General features: G+C 44.1%; 1 protein-coding gene across 1 annotated transcript; it reads left to right on the top strand.

Moving 5' to 3' along the window:
• Nucleotides 1–1578: 1578 nt before the first annotated feature.
• LOC131413931 (HLA class I histocompatibility antigen, alpha chain G-like) lies at nucleotides 1579–4168 on the top strand. The gene is made up of 6 exons (XM_058554940.1): nucleotides 1579–1678; nucleotides 2002–2271; nucleotides 2496–2771; nucleotides 3392–3667; nucleotides 3787–3891; nucleotides 4107–4168. Exons 1-6 carry the CDS (start codon nucleotides 1606–1608, stop codon nucleotides 4166–4168), a joined length of 1062 nt encoding a protein of 353 aa, XP_058410923.1. The 5' UTR covers nucleotides 1579–1605.
• The last annotated feature ends 15185 nt before the right edge of the window (nucleotides 4169–19353 follow it).

The raw sequence follows: 19353 nt of genomic DNA, 5'->3' as shown, positions 1-19353 counted from the left end.
ATTTGCCTTTTCACTATGATGACATTTGCACTGGGGTAAAACTTAGTAAGAATGGAGGCTATGGTACCAAACTGCAATGGTAGTTATCTTCACCACCACTTACTTGCAGAAAAACAAAGAAACACTTTTACTTCAAAACATCCTGGTTGAAGCATTAAAATTATCTTTACCAAATCATTACCCTTAAATACACATTTTAAAAATGTCTTACATGGTGACGTGGGAAGTACACATAAAGCCCTTCTGTTACATTCCCAAGTACTACGTCCCAAGGAAAATAATTTGTGTGAGCTGAGCTAGGCTCTTTTTTATGGAATACCATTTTTACCTCAAAGAATGACTGACAGAAACTATGATTATTTAGACTTAGTTAATTGGCATAACACTTTCTCAAAATGAATGTGAGCTTCTCCCTTCAAGAAAAGCAACCGACAGGCAACAACTGACAGTACTTATTGCCTTGATAAAATGTAAGCTCGCAAGAGAAAACCAGAATTTTGGAAAACCTGTGTCCCACCACATAAGCTTGACAGCTTCCCAGCACTGACAAACTTGCCTGTTGGGATCTGTGGTAACATTAACAAAGGTGATATTTTGATAATTTGTAGTAAAATCCATCAACATGGGAAAATCTATATGACAGTGAAATAATGCATTACTTTAAAAAATCATACATTAGTACAAGAGCCATTCAATATGCAAAATAGTTCTGTGGATTTTAATGTAACAGAATAGGAAATATTCAATGATGTCTCAGGTTCCACTTTGCAAATAACCCTTGAGAAACTATCACTTGTGTATTTTTACTTTAGTATCAAAGTTGAATATTTACAATTATCTGAAAAAGTTATTAAAAATATACTACTACCAACATATTTGTGTGAGGCTGTATTTTTTTGTATATACTTCAGCCAAAATAAAGATTAAATGCAGAGCAAATATAAAAACCCAGTGGTATTCTAATGAGACAGAGAAAACAGACTTGCAGAAATGTAAAAAGATCCACTCTTCTCACTACCTCATTTATTTTGGGAAAGTCATTTTTCACACAAAAAACATTATTTCTGTTAACTTGCAATGGATTACGAATATTATTCTAAATAAATTAATAAAAATAGTTAAAACCTTTTATTCCTAGTACAGTGAATATTGCTAGATATAACTAACATAAAATTATCCTTGGGGTCCTCACTAACTTGTACGGCTTTATAGATACCCTGAAACCAAAATGCTTGAGAATCACTGACTCCAACAGCCCCTGGGCCAAGACTCAGGGAGACAGTGTGACAAAGAGCTCTCGGTGCAGGAGGAGAGGGGTCAGGGCAAAGTCCCAGGTCCCAGGACATGGCTCTCAGGGTCTCAGCCCAAGGGCGGTGTCTGGGGCGGGGAAGGTCAGTGTTGGGGAGTCCTCGTATCCCAGAGTTTCACTTCTTCCTCTTACAACCTGTGTTCAGGGATCCTCCCGCCTGGAGACTCATGACGCGGCCCCAGTTCTCACTCCCATTGCGCATCCGGTATCTAAAGAAGCCAATCAGCGTCACCGCGGTTCCTATTTAAAGAGTCTCCACCACCGTCCAGAACTCAGATTCTCCCTAGACCCTGAGAATGAGGGTTATGGGGCCTCGAACCTTCTTCCTGCTGCTCTCGGGGGTCTTGACCCTGACCGAGACCTGGGCCGGTGAGTGCGGGGTCGGGAGGAAACGGCCTCTGCGGGGGGCGGCGCGAGGGGACCGCGCGGCGGGGACGCAGGACCCTCGGGGATGGCGCGTCTCTGCTGACACCTGCCCAGAGCCCCAACTCCAACCTTGGCACCGCCCCGTCCTTGCCCCCGCTGGGCCACCTGCCCGCTCCTTCTTCCAACCCTAGTCCTCGCCCTTCTCCGCCCCGGTCCCATTTTTCCGTCACAGGCCCCCTCCCCTCTCCCGGCCCCATCAACCTTGGACCCGGGGACCCGCGCCGGGAGGAGGGTCGGGCCGGGTCTCAGCCCCTCCCCGCCCCCAGGCTCCCACTCCCTGAGGTATTTCTACACCGCCGTGTCCCGGCCCGGCCGCGGGGAGCCCCGCCTCATCGCCGTCGGCTACGTGGACGACACGCAGTTCGTGCGGTTCGACAGCGACGCCGCGAGTCCGAGGGCGGAGCCGCGGGCGCCGTGGGTGGAGCAGGAGGGGCCGGAGTATTGGGAGGAGCAGACGCGGCGCGTCAACGGCCACGCACAGACTTTCCGAGCGAGCCTAGACAACGTCCGCGGCTACTACAACCAGAGCGAGGCCGGTGAGCGACGCAGGCCCGGGTCCAGGTCACGACCCCCCACCCCCACGGACTGGCCGGGGTCTCCCCAAGACTCCAGAGATTCACCCCGAGGCTGCGGGACCCGCCCGGCCCCCCGACCCGGGAAGAGAGGGCGGAGTCTTTTCCCCGATTTCATTTTCAGTTTAGGTTTAATCACTGCAGGGTGGTCGGGGCGGGTGCAGGGCTGACCACGGGGACGGGGTCAGGGTCTCACACCCTCCAGTGGATGTACGGCTGCGACGTGGGGCGGGACGGGCGCCTCCTCCGCGGGTACAGTCAGTTCGCCTACGACGGCGCCGATTACATCTCCCTGAACGAGGACCTGCGCTCCTGGACCGCGGCGGACACGGCGGCTCAGATCACCCGGCGCAAGTGGGAGACGGTCGGTGAGGCGGAGCGCTACAGGAACTACCTGGAGGGCGAGTGCGTGGAGTGGCTCCTCAGATACCTGGAGAACGGGAAGGAGACGCTGCAGCGCGCGGGTACGTGGGACCACGGGGCCTCCCGATCTTCCTCGGGCTGGGGCTGACATCCCACAGAGAGGGGAGGAAAAGGGGATTAGTGTCAGATATACAGCCCATCGGGAGAGGGAGGAATCCACCCAGGTTTTCATATTCTGTACTAATGACTTGCCCAGAGGGCCCACCCTTCTCTAAAGGACAGTTAAGGAATCCAGTTTCTTCAGGAATAGAAGGGGAGACCATCCCTGAAGTCACTCATCACTGGTTCCCTTTGACCCTGGCAGGCATCTTGTGAACCATGACTTTCTCTCTCAAGGCCTTGTTCTCGGCTTGGGAACATCTTTGCAGGTCCGACTCCAACTTTTCTGAGTCATTCACCCTCCACCCAGGTCAGGACCAGAAGTCTGTGTTTTGCTCTTTGGAGACCTGGAGCCTCCTACCCTCGGGTCTCACCCTGATTCTAGAACTTTCCAAGGAATAGGAGGTTATCCCAGATCCCAAAGTCCAAGCTGATGTCTGGGTTTTGTGCTTCCTCCTGCTAAACCAACTGTCATGTCCATTCTCAGCATCTTCACATGAGTGCTGCTTTAGTGGCCCATGGAGGTAACCAAAGTGTGAATTTTCTGATTCTTCCTCCTCAGATCCCCCAAAAGGACATGTGACCCACCACCCCAACTCTGGCAGTGAGGTTACCCTGAGGTGCTGGGCCCTGGGCTTCTACCCTGCAGAGATCACCCTGACCTGGCAGCGTGATGGGGAGGAGCTGACCCAGGACACAAAGCTTGTGGAGACCAGGCCTGCGGGGGACGGGACCTTCCAGAAGTGGGCGGCTGTGGTGGTGCCTTCTGGAGAGGAGCAGAGATACATGTGCCATGTCCAGCATGAGGCACTGCCTGAGGGCCTTACCCTGAGATGGGGTGAGGAGGGGGATGGGGAGGCCCTCTGCTCAGGGAAAGCAGAAGCCCTTCTAAGACCTTCAGCAAGGTCAGGACTCAAGCCTGAGGTCAGAGCCCCTCACCTTCCTTTCTCTTCACAGATCTGCCTCCTCAGCCCACCATCCCCATCATGGGCATCATTATTGGCCTGGTTCTCCTTGGAGCTGTGGTGGCTGGAGCTGTGATATGGAGGAAAAAGCACTTAGGTAGGGTGGGGAGTGGGGGGATATGAGTTTTCTTGTCCCACTGAGGGGTTTCAAGCCCCAGGTAGAAGTTTTCCCTGCCTCGTTAATGGGAAGTATCATCCACACACATGTGTTTGCCACTCTGGAGCTGATTGCTAACAGTCTTGTGTAAAGCATTTGTGAAAACAAAAGATTTTTTCACCTTGATAATTCTTTTGCTGGGACCTGATTTCCAGCAGTTGAAGGTCACAGAGAAAGGTCCCTGCTGAAGACAGCTCTAGGAGGGCCATTGGTCTAGTCCCCACAGGTCTCTTTTCTTCACATTTCCCGATCCTTTCCTGGGTGTTCAGTCATGGTTCTGGAAAATTCCCTGTGGTCCAGGACTAGGGGGTTCCTCTAGGATCTCATGACCCAGACTTCTCCCTGTTTTATTCCCACAAGTGAAAAAAGAAGGAGCTACACTCAAGCTGCAGGTAAGGTTTGAGTCAGGGGTTGATCCCTAAGACCTTTGGGATAGTGTAGATGGGAGCCCATGGGGGAAGCTCACCCACCCCGTAGTCCCTCCTTTAGTCTCATCTCCTATGGGCTCTGACCATATCCTGTTTTGTTCTACCCCAGGCAGCGACAGTACCCAGGGCTCTGATGTGTCTCTCAGGGATCCTAAAGGTGAGACCCTGTAGGGCCTGAAGTGGGAGAGGTGTTAGGGAGACAGGACACCTGCGGGTTATGGGAATTCTTTGAGTGGGACATATTGAGCATGCGGTGGGCTGTTGAGAATGTCAACACTTATGTGACTGACCTGAATCTGCCTTGTGGGGGTCTGAGTGATGCAAGATTTGTTCACACCCCTGCTTTGTGACTTCAAGATTCTCTGACTTCTTTTTCTGCAGCTGGCATTTGAATGTGTCTGCGTTCCTATTAGCATAATGTGAGGAAGTGGGAAGACTGGCCTACCCGTCCGCACCACAACCCCCTCTGCACACTGACCTTGTTCTCTTCCCTGATCAACTTCCAGTTCCAGCAGAGGTGGGGCTGTGCAGTCTCCATCCCTGTCTTAACTTCGTGTTGCACTGAGCTGCAACTTCTTATTTCCTTATTGAAAATAAGAATCTGGATATGAATTTTTTTCTAATTCCTGTCTTATAAGTTGATGGGTTAATAAAGGAGAACATTCCTAAAGTTTGAGACAGGAAATAAATGGAAGTACAGAGAATCTTCCAGAATGAGCATGTTTGTGCAAGTCTGTTGCAGGTGGGGACAGGAGAAGTCTGTGAGAAGCTGAGCGTGCACGGGGCCTGTGCCCACTGAGTCTTCTGTGCATCGTGGGCTTTAACATGGTCACTCCTCAGTTGGGTCATCTCTCTGCTCCTTTGTCCTTGTCCCTTCAGTAGAAGAACCTTGTTGAGCCAGGACCTGTGATCACAGGGACTTGCACATCACACGGGCCTTGTCATGTCTCTAGGCCCACGGGCAGTGAGGACTTCATGTGGCCAGGTCAGCCTAGGCTCAGGCCTGAGTCCGGCCTTCAGCCCGCCTTTTGGGTGTCTATATTTTTCTTTGTTTCTGTGGAGGATTAGGCATGTTCTTGTTTTTGTGTACAAGTTCTGGTCTCATTGTTATCTGGGTGTCCCCAGTCTCTGACAGCAGCAGTAGTCGTTTTGGCTGTCATTGACCGCACAAGGCCCAGGTGTTCCCTACACACAGGAGACTCTGTGATATCGAGAGATGAATTTTTGGACTTATCCAGCTCTTGCCTCCTTCTAGGGTTGTTGTCTGGATTATTCTTTCCATCTTTCCCCATCTTTTTTAAAGACCAGATTCTGGAGTTACAGAAAGGAAGGATCTGATAGTTTCTCATCTTTAGATTAAATTCCAGTTGGGTTTCTGTTGTCTCTGCAGCCTGCCCCCTGTCTCTGCCCATAGCTCTAGTAATCCTAGTGCTGGCTCTGGTCCACACTCATGGGTTTATAAAGCAGAGTCTAATTTAGATTTACAGTTGGTTGGAAAAGAGGACCCATAAGCCTAGGTATGTCTTTTCTAAAGAAAGTAATATAGTTGTGTGCTATAGTGTGGAGGAGGGTTTGTGTGGGAAGGAGGAGCTGTAAGGAGGGAGGAGGAGGGGAGAACAGCACTTGTGAGAAAAGTACAGGTGGCATTTATGTCGGTGTGAGTGGACATTGTGCTGTAGCTGCGACAACACAGCGTGTGGCCTGAGATTACATGAATAAAGATACTGTCTCTAGAATAGAGAGGTGCTCTATACTGATCATTCATTCAATTGATAATTGTCATTTGCCAGACATATGACAAATTACTTTTGCATCCCAGAAACCTCAGTGAGCTAAAAACAGGCAAAAATTGCTGGCCTCGGGGAGCATGTGTTCTAGTGATAAAGGGCAGACTATGTTCTATGAGCATAGTAAATAAGAGAATTGTTTATGTTAGAAGTTGTAAGTGCTTTGAGAAAGGTGACCCAGAGTGTAAGTGTGTGGGGACAGGGAAGATGGCTGTTTTACTAGGGTGGTCAGTGTAGGCCTCACTGATAAGGTGACGAGTAAAGATTTGAAGGACATGATTTGTCCACGAGGATGTCTCAGTAAGTTCTTCCAGGCGGGGGAACCTCCAGTGCAAATGCACTAGAGCAAGAGTGTGTCTGTGTGTTCTGGGAAGAGCGAGGAGGGCAGTATGGCTTGAGCAGAGAGTAATTGTGGTGAGGTCCATGTACACACAGGTCATGTAAGCCTGGAGGATATTAGGAGGCTTTTGACTTTTCTCTGAGTAAGATGTGGAGTTACAAGATGGTTTTGAACAGAAGATTGACCTGGTGTGACTTCTCTTAAGAAGCACCAGTCTGGTGCTTCTTAAGAATCAAGAGGTGAAGGGCGAGCAGCCGGTAGAGAAAACTCTGAGTGACTGTTGCCGTGTCCCAGGCTAGAGCGGTTGCTTGCTTTGTGGGGGGTGTGAGCAGAGAAAATAATGGAAAGTGATTGGATTCTGGATATATTTTGAAGATGGGCTTTACAGCATTTCCTAATGGATTAAATCTGGGTTATGAGACAGAGGAATCAAGGAGGACACCCCAAATTTCAGATGTGCAAGTAGAAGTATGTAGTGCCTTTAGTGAAATTTGGGGAGACTCTAGAAGAAACGTATGTGAGGAAGCAGCATCTTAGACATCCAATTAGGAAAGTTAAAACAGAGATGTCTATTAGATGCAGGTGAGGTTAGTTTTAGCAGTTGGATATGTGAATCTGTAGTTTAGGTTAGATGTCTGGGCTGGAAATATAGATTTGTTAGGTGACGCCAGGTAAATGATATTTAAAGCCTTGAGAACGGATGAGGTCACCAATGGAGTGATGTCTATAGAAGAGAAAGGAACCAGGACTGAACCCTGGACCTCCAGCGCTAAGGGATCTGATCAAACCGCACACCCAGAGCAGACTGCACAGTTCTAGTTCTGCATCTAGAAGGCAGGAGACCCAGGGAATCCCAAACTTTCCTGTGCACAGGAATCCCCTGGGCATCTCATTAAGATTCCGAGTCTGCAGTAGAGCATGAGATTCTGCATTTGTAACAAAGTGCTGATGCTGCTGGTCTTCAGATCACACGTTATTAGCAGGAAGGTAGACCAGGATTCCCACATGGCTGTGTATCAACCTCAACTGTAGCTTGTTAAATAAGGGATTCCTGGACTCTGTGCCCAATATTCTAAAATGGTGGGTCTGGGGAGAGGCCTGAGTATTTTGTAACAAGCCCACAGGCAATGCTGGTGCTCAGCCAGTTTGTGAACCACATCAGTGGTTCAGAGAACACCAAGGGTGGGGAGAGGTATTAAATCCACATTTAAAAGTTTTTTTCCCTAGGAAGAAAAAGGCAAGAGATATCCAGAGAAATATGTGTTGTTTTCTCTACTATGGGGTATGGCCAAGTGGAAGGGTGAGGAAGTGGCTATCAGCTCAGCATGAAGAAAATCTGAGTTGCTAAGAGAGTAGATCGTAAATGTTCTGTCCATGAACAAGAAATGGTAATTATGTGATGTGATGCAGGTGTTAGTTAGCTAACTCTATGGTGGTAATCATTTTGCAATATATAAATTTATCAAATCAACAGGTTGTACACCTTAAACTTACACAATGTTATATGTCACTTATATCTCAATAAAACTAGGAAAAAAAATCTATGAATTATTGCTCTCTGAAACTTTCCTATGTGTATTTCTCACTCACTTCTTGGTGCAAACAGTGGATTTCAAATTGTTCTAATTGAAGCATAAATGAAGATACATATATATATAGAGAGAGAGAGAGAGAAAGAGATGGAAAAGAGAGAGAGAGAACTGGAGTCTTCTCTTATTTCAGGGAAAGCCACAGTACAGGCTTGAGGCTACACAGTCAGGAACACAATCCATAATCCCACCCTCGGTTGAGTTCCGCATAGGAACCACTTACCCTGCTGCTGGGCACAGTTGTCACAGCTCATGCCACTGACTTTCCTGATGATGGACATTGAACCCTGCAGCCGAGACTCCTATCTTTGCTGCCTCTGGCAACTAGGTGACATACTGCCACTCACACCACCTTTGCCAAATGCATTCTGCACAGTCCCAGCCTATCCATCACCACGTTCTTTTTTCTTTTCTTTTTTTTTTTTTTTTTGCTGTAGAAAATTCACCCTGAGCTAACATCTGTGCCAATCTTCCTCTATTTTGTACGTGGGTTGCTGACAAGTGGTGTAGGTCCATGCCTGGGAACCGAACCCGGGCCACTGAAGCAGAACAAGCTGAACTTAACCACTAGGCCATGAGGCCAGCCCCATCTGTCACCATATTCTGAGTCTGAGTCCAGCAAGTGATCACCTGAGTGATGGAGACTTGTGCAATGTCCATCTGCAAGAATATTTGGAAAAGTGGGTTTTCTTCTCTTACTGAAGGAGGTGGTCTCTTTCTCCTACCAAGACTCTTTAAGTGTGGAATTCGTTAGTGTGGGCAGAGGGTAGAGGTTTTGGGGGTGGACGTTGGGAGCAAAGGATGGAAAAAGAATGACAAATTTCAATTTTTGAAGTAGTGATCTGAAACTAGAACTTGACTAAGCAGTGGTTTATTTATTTGGGTAAGAAAAAAAGAGATAAAACTAATAAATAAAAAGTGATGGCCCACATTAAATGAAGCAGACAAATAATGCCATGACAGATTGTAGACAAAGAGATCAAAAGGCCCAGAGAAGGGGGCGTGCTAGTATAAATCTACTCGATAGAACTGGAAAACCCACCAGGTAATTGTTTTCGTTGGAAGGGCCCAAAGGATACTCTGTTTATCAGGCAATAAGGAGTGAGCAGATGAACAGAGTATCAACCTCATTGTTTTTTGTTTTTTTAAAGATTTTATTTATTTATTTTCCCCCCAAAGCCCCAGTAGATAGTTCTATGTCATAGCTGCACATCCTTCTAGTTGCTGTACCTGGGACGCGGCCTCAGCATGGCCAGAGAAGCGGTGCATTGGTGCGCGCCCGGGATCCGAACCCGGGCTGCCGGTAGCGGGGCGCGCGCGCTTAACCGCCAAGCCACGGGGCCGGCCCAGCCTCATTGTTTTTGTCCTTTGTAGGCTGGGCTGACTCCAGGAGATAATATTACAGAACTAGGCTCCCTAGGAGCAATGGGGATAACAGCATCCCAGAAAGCCAGAGGACAGGTGGCAGCAAGGTAGATACAAGGGCAAAATTACCAAAATAGCCAGCAATGTCAGAATGGAAGCCAGGAAATTCTGATTGCAAGGGGTTTATGGAAATGGTAAATAGACCATGGTGTTTCTGGAGTCAAGATAGATGGGCAGCCAACAAGAGTGTTGCTTAATATTATAATTAATAGATCAAGAATGAATGAGTTGAAGGCTGAGATTAGTTGCCCAATAGAAAATTACAATAACTTGCCCAGTTTCCAGACCTGAGCCAATTCTCAGATCCAGAACGCATTGGTTGAAGGAAAGCCTAGGTCCCCTGAGGAAGTACCCTACAACACCATGGCAGTTATATACAGTAGTAATTTCCCAAGTCCTTCCATGAAGGTACCTATGGCCATTTTATCAGGTCTCCATATACAGATGAAATAAAATATTTAGATACTTTTTAAGTCTACTGGATGCATAGTCCAGTTCGACACTGATATCTGGGTAACCAAAGCACCATCATGAACCCCCATTAGAGGAGAGGCATATGGGGAACAGGAAATAATTTGAGTCCTGTCTCAGGTTCATCCAAATCTCAGTGGGTTATCTGTGTCCACACATCCACTTCCTGGTTATTCCACTGGTTTCCAAATATGTAATTGGAATGGACATATTTATAGCTGGCAGAAAGTTCACATTAGTTCTTTGACAAGTGGAATAAAAGCTTTGTAGTAAGAAAGGCCAAGTGGACCCCCACAAAACAGCCTCCCAACCTCAGCTAAGACAGAAAATTGAAAATAATATTGTATCTTGGGAGTAAGGAAAGAGATTAATGTCATCCTCAAAGACAAAGGATGGAGGGATGGTGGTCCCATTGCACAACCATTTATCTCACCACGTAGTTCTTGCAAAAACTGGATGGATCATTACCAATGATAGTGGACTACTGAAAACTTAATCAATAATTAGCACCAATTATAGCAGCTGTGTTGATGTGATATCTTTAACAGAGCAGGTTTACAGAATTGCTGGTACGTGGTAATGACTATTGATATGCCTAATGCATTGAATACCTATGAAGAAGAGATCTGAGTTGTTTATATTCACATGGGACAAATAAGACTATACTTTTAATTTTGCCCCACAGCTATGTTACTTCTGCTCGCTATCATAATGTAGAAAGAAGGAATTCCTATGGAACTACAAAGGACCACAAGTAGCCAAAGCAATCCTGAGAAAAAAGAACAAAGCTGGAGGCATTACACTTTCTGATTACACACTATATTACAAAGCTATAGTAGTCATAACAGTATGATACTGCATAAAAACAGACACATGGAACAATGGAACAGAATGGAGAGCCCAGAAATAAAGCCATGTGTTTCCTTTTATGCCAGTGTATTATACAAATGTATTTCTTATTAAAACAATAGGAAATACATTTGGTCTCTGTCCCTGGTTCTTGGCACAAAGCTCCTAAAACGCATGGAATATCCTGAGTGATAGGATTGTCTTTTGTTACTCAAAAGGAGCCCCTTTCTTAGCACACTAGAGGTTATGCAAATAAAGTGACTTAGGTTAGGGCCCCAAGAGAGATTCAGGATAGGGCTGGTCACCAAAAGGCCAAGAGTTTAGAGGTTTGGAACATGCAGCACCACTCACTGACCTCTGGGAAGGTGGTGAGCTGAATCTTAAGCTCTGTAAAAACTCTTGAACAATATTTGATGAGCTTCTGGGTTGGTGAATGCATCCAAGGCCAGGAAGGTGGCACACCCCAGTTCCACAGTGACAAAAGCTCCTGCATTTGGAGCCCTACTGGACTTCACTCTATCTATCTTCTAAGGTTTCTTTGGTCATCTTCATCCAGAACAAGGAAGAATGAGAGCATAGAAGAATGTGTGGATCTTTTCTTATTGATGTATAAAAGCTGAACTTGGTTTTATATGTGTCAGCTCAGTATGTTGGTGTGAACCAAAAGTGGACTACTGCTACACTACAGTCCCATTCAGAGATGACCAGTGTTGAGAGAACTTTCTTCCAATGGGCAGAACTTTAGGTGCTCCTCCTCATCATCCATTTTGTGTAGAGACAAAAGTGGCCTGAGATAAGAGTATGCACAAACTCCCAGGCAGTGGCCATGGCTTATCTGGTTGATCAGGGTCCTTGAAGGAGCACGACTGTAAGATCAGAGACAAGGATATCTAGGGAAGAGGCACATAGTAGACACAAAGTGTTAGGATCTTTTATATCAAGTGTTCATGCCCACCACAAATTATCCACTCTACAAGAGACACTAAACTACCAAGTGCACAGGATGACTCAGCCAGTAGACTAGCCAGCCTCTGCCCTTACCACCACAAAGCTTGCACAACAGTCTCATGAAGAATCTCCAAGGTAGCAAAGAGGGTGACTATGCACGTCTCTGATAGCATGGGCTCCCTTTTACCACAATTGATATAGTTACTGCCAAAACTGATATGTGACCTTCCAGCAACAAATAAATTGCAATAGCATACCAACCCTGTGGAGGCCAAACTGCCATTTGGTGACAAGTTGATAACATTTCTTTTCTTCCACCCTGGAAAAATCAAAGATTCCTCCTAATCTGGATTGACATGTATTCCATATATGCGTTTGCCCTTCCTTCCCACAATGTCTCATTCAGAAACATTATCCAAACTCTCACATAGATGGGATCTTCTAACATGGGACCGTATGTAACAGTGCCCTGGACTAAGGAACCTACTTTACAACAAAGGCAGTATGTTAATGAGCGTATGGTCATGAGATCCACTGATCCCACCCCATACCATAGCATACAGAAGCTCCCAGCTGATAGAGTAGTGGAAGGGCCTCTTGAAAGTACAGCTGTGCAAACATCCTGAAGATGACACCCTGCAACAATGGGTGCTATCCTTCAGGATGAACTGTATACAAAGGTTTAGACCAGCAGCAATTATATGATTCTATGACCTCAAAGAGTAGAATAAGTATGTCTCACAGCCAGGTGTGGAAGGAGTGACTCCACTCACATCACTCTCAGTAACTCATTTGGGGTGTTTGTGCCTCCCATCCCCTCAACAGACTCTCCTGCTCTAGAAGTTCAGGTTTCCAGAGGAGGGTGCTTCCATCGGGGGACACAATAAGAGTGCCATTAACTTAGAGCTATGGCTGCCACCTATTCTCTTTGGGCTTCTCAAGCCAGCAGACCAGTGGACAAGGGAATGACTTAGTGAATGGACAATGAGAATTGATCCCAATCACCAGGAGAAGCATGAGGGGAGTCGAAGGGAATATGTTTGGCCCTCAGGTGATCCACAAGGGCCTTGCTTGGTGTGCCCATGTCCATTTTTAGTTGTAAATGGGCAGGATAGCAACCACAGGTGATAAAGGTCTGGAAACCACGGACTCAGACTCCTCAGGGATGGGATTTGAGTAAGTCACGAGATAGTTACCCAGACCAAGGTGTTATCCAAGGTTAAGGATAGTCTGGAACGGGTGGTAGAGGAGGTGATGTGTTGGAACCAACTGCAGCAAGGTCTTTCTTCATTCTGATAATAGTCCTAGTTGTCCTGTGCTAAGTTTTCTACAAATTGTGAACTACCAGAATTCTGGAGAAGCTGTGCCCACATGGAGTAACTAATGTAAGAAGAAAGTGGAATTGATTAGTGCAAAAGATTGACTGCAGCAGTCCCTTTGAGTACCCACCAAGGTTTGGTACACGCATGCCTTGGCTACTATCAATGTTATTGCTAAAGACTCACAGCTGCCCCATTCTCCAGAGAACTGCCTTCAGCTCATGGAAGCTGCTGGTTGTCACATAGCCAATTTTGAAGAACCAGAAACCTCGTGGGTTATACAAAGCACAAAAGCCTTGGCCTACGAATTCTGGAGATTCTTTAAATTATAAAACAAGATCTCTGTATACTAGAACACCAAGCCATCCTTCTCTTCTTCTCCTCTCCCCATCTCTCCTGCCTCCTCCTTCACTTTCACTTTTCTCCTCCCCTCCACCTCTGCCCCCTTCTCCCCTTCCCCTCCATCTAGAAAATTCAAAGTAAATGTTTTATAACATTGTTATAACAAAGGCCTTTCAAAACATGACCTAAATACAAAAACGATAAAGTAAAAAACCAAAAAACTGACCATCTCTATTTGAAATTTTATATGGAAAAAAATATGGAAAAGTGTTATTTTTCATGAGATCTTTAATGAAGATTTATAAACATACTCTTCTATGCCCTTTGTCTTCACGCTTCTGGATGAAGATGATCACAGCAACCCTAGGAGACACATAATGAATATTGTACCAATGCTGTACCAATGCTGTCAGCCTGAATCCCTGAATGATTGTGTGGAGTAAATAGCGCTACCTCTCAACCTCCTCAACACACTTCTCAATTAGAACCACACTGAGCAGTTTAGAGGCAAAAATAATCACTACTATGTTAAGCCAATGAAATTTTTGGGTTTATTTGTTATAACAACTATGTTACCATAATTAATATATCCTCTTAAACCAACAGCCAGGGTCAGAGCACTAGCTTATTTTGGAGAGAAGAGAAGGCAAGTATTATGGACTGAATGTTTATGTCTCTGTCAAACTCATATGTTGAAGCCCTAGCCCCCAGTGTATGGTTTTTGGAGATGGGGCTTTTGGGAGATAATTAGGGTTAAATGAGGTCATGAGGGTGAGACTGTCATGATGGTATTAGTGCCTTTATAAGAAGAGATGCCAGAGAGCTTGGTCCCTCTGTCTATCATGTAAGGACACAGTGAGAAGGTGGCCATCTGCAAACCAGGAAGTGAGCTCTCACCAGGAACAAATATGCCTTGACTTTGGTGTTCTCAGCCTCCAGAACTGCAAATAAATAAATATCTATTGTTTAAGCCACCCAGTCTATGGTACTTTGTTATGGAAGACCAAGCTAACTAAGTTATCAAGAATCATATTTTCTGTTTAAAAAAAATTAGTGTTCTATTTCAAAAATAATATATCTTTCATTTAAAGTAACTAGAAAACATAGATAAGCATAAGAAGAGTGAAGATATTGTAACAAAATAAATTGTGAGAATCTGAGGAACTTTTTTGACTATATTTGGAATTCCAGCTCTACTATTTACTAACTCATTTATCTGGACAAATTGCTTGAGCTGTCTGAACTTGGTTTTCTCATACATGGCATGAAGATAATGCTACTACTGAGATAACTGGGGTATTATTTACAAAATAAACTACATTTATTTTGAAAAATATATATACAGGTTTCAGTACAGTGCTTGGGCCATATGAGCACTGAAAAATGGTAGTTCTTATTAGCATTAATAGTATTCCTGTCCTCTTCTCTAGCCATGACTTCCTCAATGTTGACTTCTTAAACTTTCTTATCCATCGTTCATTGTTTTAGAACTCAAGTTTGAGTATAACCCTGCTCAGGGAGCATCCACAGGTGATATATTATCTGAGTCCTCACAGAGTTCATTATGTCAACCTGGTATCCTATTATAGGAGCAACAGTTTGACTGGAAAAAGCTTGTTGGAGGCAAATTTTTCTCCTTGAAGCTCTTTTAGATGCTGCTCCATTATCTTCTGGCTTCAGTATTGTAGAAGCAAAGGCCATAGACAAACCAAATTTATTCCTCTGTTGGGCAACTTGATATTCTTTTGCTTGCACAAAGACTTTTTTTCCCCATCTTTAAACAATGAAAATTTCAGTATTTATATATTCCACTATGTATTAAATCTGTGTGAAACACCATGTGTCTGTTTTTTTAGTAGCACTTTTTTGTCTGCTTTATTGAAATATAATTGGCATACAGCACTGTATGTGACTCGTATTTTCATATCCAGTTTGAAATTAAAGTTGTAACAGGATTAATTTTTTAAATACTGCAAGGAGAGTGTACTAGTAACACAAAGTAACTGTAAAATCTTAGGATATACCCAGTTAATTATTAAGGAACCCACCATCCAGTAGGAAAGAAAGGTTAAACATGGCAGAGTTGGAAGCCATTATCAGAAAAAAAAAAAAAAAAACCACATAAAACTTTTTCACTGTGAATGGATTGAATAAACTGTTATACTTGTTTAGCATAGCAAAGTGGAAAAGGTATATTGCCTAGAAGAACATCAATTGGTTGTGGTAATATATTTGACAAGAAAGTGGAAAATAGGGGGTTAATTTTGGAAATAACCACTTGGTACTCTCGGAAATACTTGAGAGGGTTTTTTGCAGGGACTCAAGAACCCAGTGAGCAGTTATAATCAGAGCCTGGAAAATGTGTTGAGAAGACCCAGAGCTAGATGCCCTCGAGGATCCTTCATTCCCCCTCTCGTTAGCAGAGTAGGGAGCTGGTCAGCAGGTCTGAATCCATTCTTTAGAAGAACAGGCCAGTGAAGGAGCCACTGAGCCCCAGGGACTCCCACTCTCTAATGAGCTCAGTTCTCTGACCAGTGACCTGTTTGTGTCATAGTGACACAGTTGTCTCTGTCTTGCTGATCCAGTAAATATGCAGAGGATATTGGGGAATCCTCACTCCTATAATGCTGCCCATGGGAATACAGTCCACTGTGCCAGCCTAAGTGCAGCCCTCCATGGGACAATGAGAGAGTAGAGATCGATGTGTTCTGATCCTTCTCTGCCTGTGCATATTCCCTGATTTGTTTTACACATGCACCATGTGGCACTGTGGCATGTGTGTCTACGTCATTTTGAATTACATTTGAGTTATGTATTGAAGGGCTTCTCCAGAATTGTTCTGACTCCAGCTATACCGTGGACTAATCCCTATCCTGATGTAATGAAGGGCTGGTGAACAAGATTTCCAGCCTAAGCACTAAAAAGTGGACAGTATCAGACTATTTTACATTTGTGAACAGGCACATAACTCCAAGACAGTGAATATTTCAGCTGCCAGCAGAAAATAGGATTGGTTTTAAAGAGAAAGGGCTTTGCTTAGTTCAGAGAGTACCAGACTTAGAGGAGTATAGGAGCAGAAGAATGGCTACAGCTGAAGGAACCTGCCTCATGCAATTTGCGAAGGCGTCAATGACACAGATTCCCCGGCTTTTTCCTCCTCCCTTTCTGAATCCTCCCTGCATCTCTGGTCCAGCAGTGTGGAGCTCAGAGCCTCAAGGGAGAAACCGAGGTCCAGAATCACCTGTAAGGGGAATAAATAGATAAAAGGTGGGAAATATGTCCCCAAAACCCTGGTGCTCGGTACAGTTTTCCTTGAGGTTTAGAGAATACAAACAACATAACAGGTAATGAGCACCAAACTTCTGCTGAGAAAATCCTCAAATGAATTTCAGAATCAAATATAAATAACTCTGAGATTGCCTCAGCCTGGGTTAATCCCACTGTCTTCTGGCCTCCCACAGTCTACCAGCTCAAATTTCTAATCCAACCCTTACAAACTGTACCAAACCTCATTGTGTATCATCTCTCTCCTCTTACCTTGTGAGCCCTTAGCAGGTGGAGACTATGTCAGTGCCTGTAACGTAAACACCTGGTAAACCTTTGTGAATTCATGCTCCCACACAGATCAACTGATAAAAGCTGAGCAGCCTCACTCCTCAGCTTTAATTGTACCTCTCACTGTTTTATGCCTTGATTCGTCATTCAAGGCCTTTCACAAACTGTTTCAATAGTGCTGAACACTCAAGAGATGTTGATGAGGAATTATTAAACCACAACCTGTCCTCTGAACTCACTGTGCCCAATTTCACCCCATACCTTGCCGCACCCTAACCGCTGACTGCTTGGAATATGTTTTTATTTCCTTCATTGACCCAAATAATACACATCCATCAGGTTCTACCCAAAGTTCTACCTCATTCATGAATCTCTCCCTGACCACTGGGGCACACACACATGAAGAGGGATCTGGAGTAGTGGAGGAGTTTTAGAAATATTCTCATGGCTTGAATTGAGGTTGCCTGGAAATGGGACTCTCCCCAGGTCCCCTGCTTCAATATTGTAATATCTCAACCTTTGATGGTCCCCTTGTTCTCTCCACTAACATTCCCTTACCACATATCACCTTTGGTGTCACTGTGGAAAACACACTGGCCTGAGTCAGGGAGTTCCATCCCTGTGATATCCTTTGTTTCCTAGTAGAAATCACTTCCATCTGTGGACTTCAGCTTCTTTATCTCTAGAACGAAGCCGTTAAGCTAGAAGGCTCGGGTCCTCCATTTCCTACTATTTTGTAATTCCAGGGCTTCTGAAGTCACCCAGTGATTCCATGTGATGAGTGTGTAGGAGATGCTGCAGGTGGAGGCAGGGAGTGCCCAGACAGAAGGAACAGCCTGCAAGTCTGCTTGTCCCATCGACCCTGGCCTTGTTTCTGTTCCACATGTCCTTTCCTTATTTTTTTTTTTTTTGATCCCTTATTCTTCCCTCATCTGGCATACTCTACCCCATCTACCTGCAACAACCTGTGATCTTACCCCTTCTAGTCTCTCCTGAATTGTTACTTTCTCAGGGATGATTTGCCTTACCCTCTACCCTCCACCTCAGGCAAGATGAGTTTCTCCTGCTCATGCACCAATATGACCAATGAGCATCACGTGATTGGGTGTTCACCATCTACCTCTGTAAATTGATGAAAATGAAAACAGCAAATTATTTTTTTGTTGTAGATCTCTATTCTTAGTGACTATGATAGTCACTAATACCCTGACATTAGTCAGGGTGCTCCAGAGAAACAGAACCAGTAAGATGTGTGTATATACAGAGAGAGATTTATTTTAAGGAATTGGTTCATGCAATTGTGGGGGCTGGCAAATCCAAAATGTGCAGGGTGGGCCGGCAGTCTGGAGATCCAAGGAAGTGTTGATGTTGCAGATTGAGTCCAAAAGCAGTCTTGACAAAAGCATGGCTATGTTGTATTTTCTTCACTCTGAGATTTAGGAAAATCATCAGTTTATCATTTTCCTCATATTGCACAACTTCTAAAAAGCATGTGTGTTTGGCTTTTCCTTTGTTCTTATTGTTAGTGTGCTGTATTTTGTGGAGAAAGTAGTTGTGCTGTTTTTCAATATCTATAAATTCAAGAACTTAGAATACTAAGAATAAACGGTAAGAATGAAGTTAAAAACAGTTTGGACATATTTTTAATATTGTCCATTTAACATTTAATATTTAAATATTAATTTTTTTAATTTAAATATAACATTTAAATATTAAATGTTTTAAACATTAATCTTCTGGATCTGAGAGGGAACAAGGAAATAATGTTATCATTATTAATGATATTAATAATGAGTTACAGCCTGAACACACAGTCACAGAACATTTAATATGGTATAAAAACTATAACAAGTGGGAATGCCTTTGATATTGTGTAAGATTTTGTTCAAAGGAAACAATAATTTGAATTTCTAAAATTTTAAAAAATCTCTGCTTATTTTAACAAAACTTACCAGTGTCTTATTATTGCTAACAATGTAAATATTATATTCAAATGATGCTCAAAAGCTGTGTAAAAGTTGAAAGTGCTAAGTGAATTCTGTCTGTGCTCAGAAGCCAGTGTAAATAATTAGCAATAATCAAAAAGAAAATTTAAACAATATTATGAATTAGCTTCACACATTAAAGTATTTGAAATAAAAAATTTCTAAAATAATTTTTTCATAAAAGCAACAAACATTGAGCAATTCCCATGAGAAGTTAGTACTATCTGCTGTGTAATTAAGTAGAGCTATTTACATGCTAAACAGAGGCTTTTGAAAAGATTGTAAATAGTGTATATCATTACACTCTCAGTGAATGGTTCTTCTGGTTGCAAGCCATATATCTACAATAATAAGACAAGTTTTT

The sequence above is a fragment of the Diceros bicornis genome, chromosome 14 (genome assembly GCF_020826845.1).
Source record: "Diceros bicornis minor isolate mBicDic1 chromosome 14, mDicBic1.mat.cur, whole genome shotgun sequence".
Lineage (NCBI taxonomy): Eukaryota > Metazoa > Chordata > Mammalia > Perissodactyla > Rhinocerotidae > Diceros > Diceros bicornis.
The sequence above is the reverse complement of the archived record's forward strand: the minus strand, read 5'-3'. Positions and strand labels throughout refer to the sequence as shown.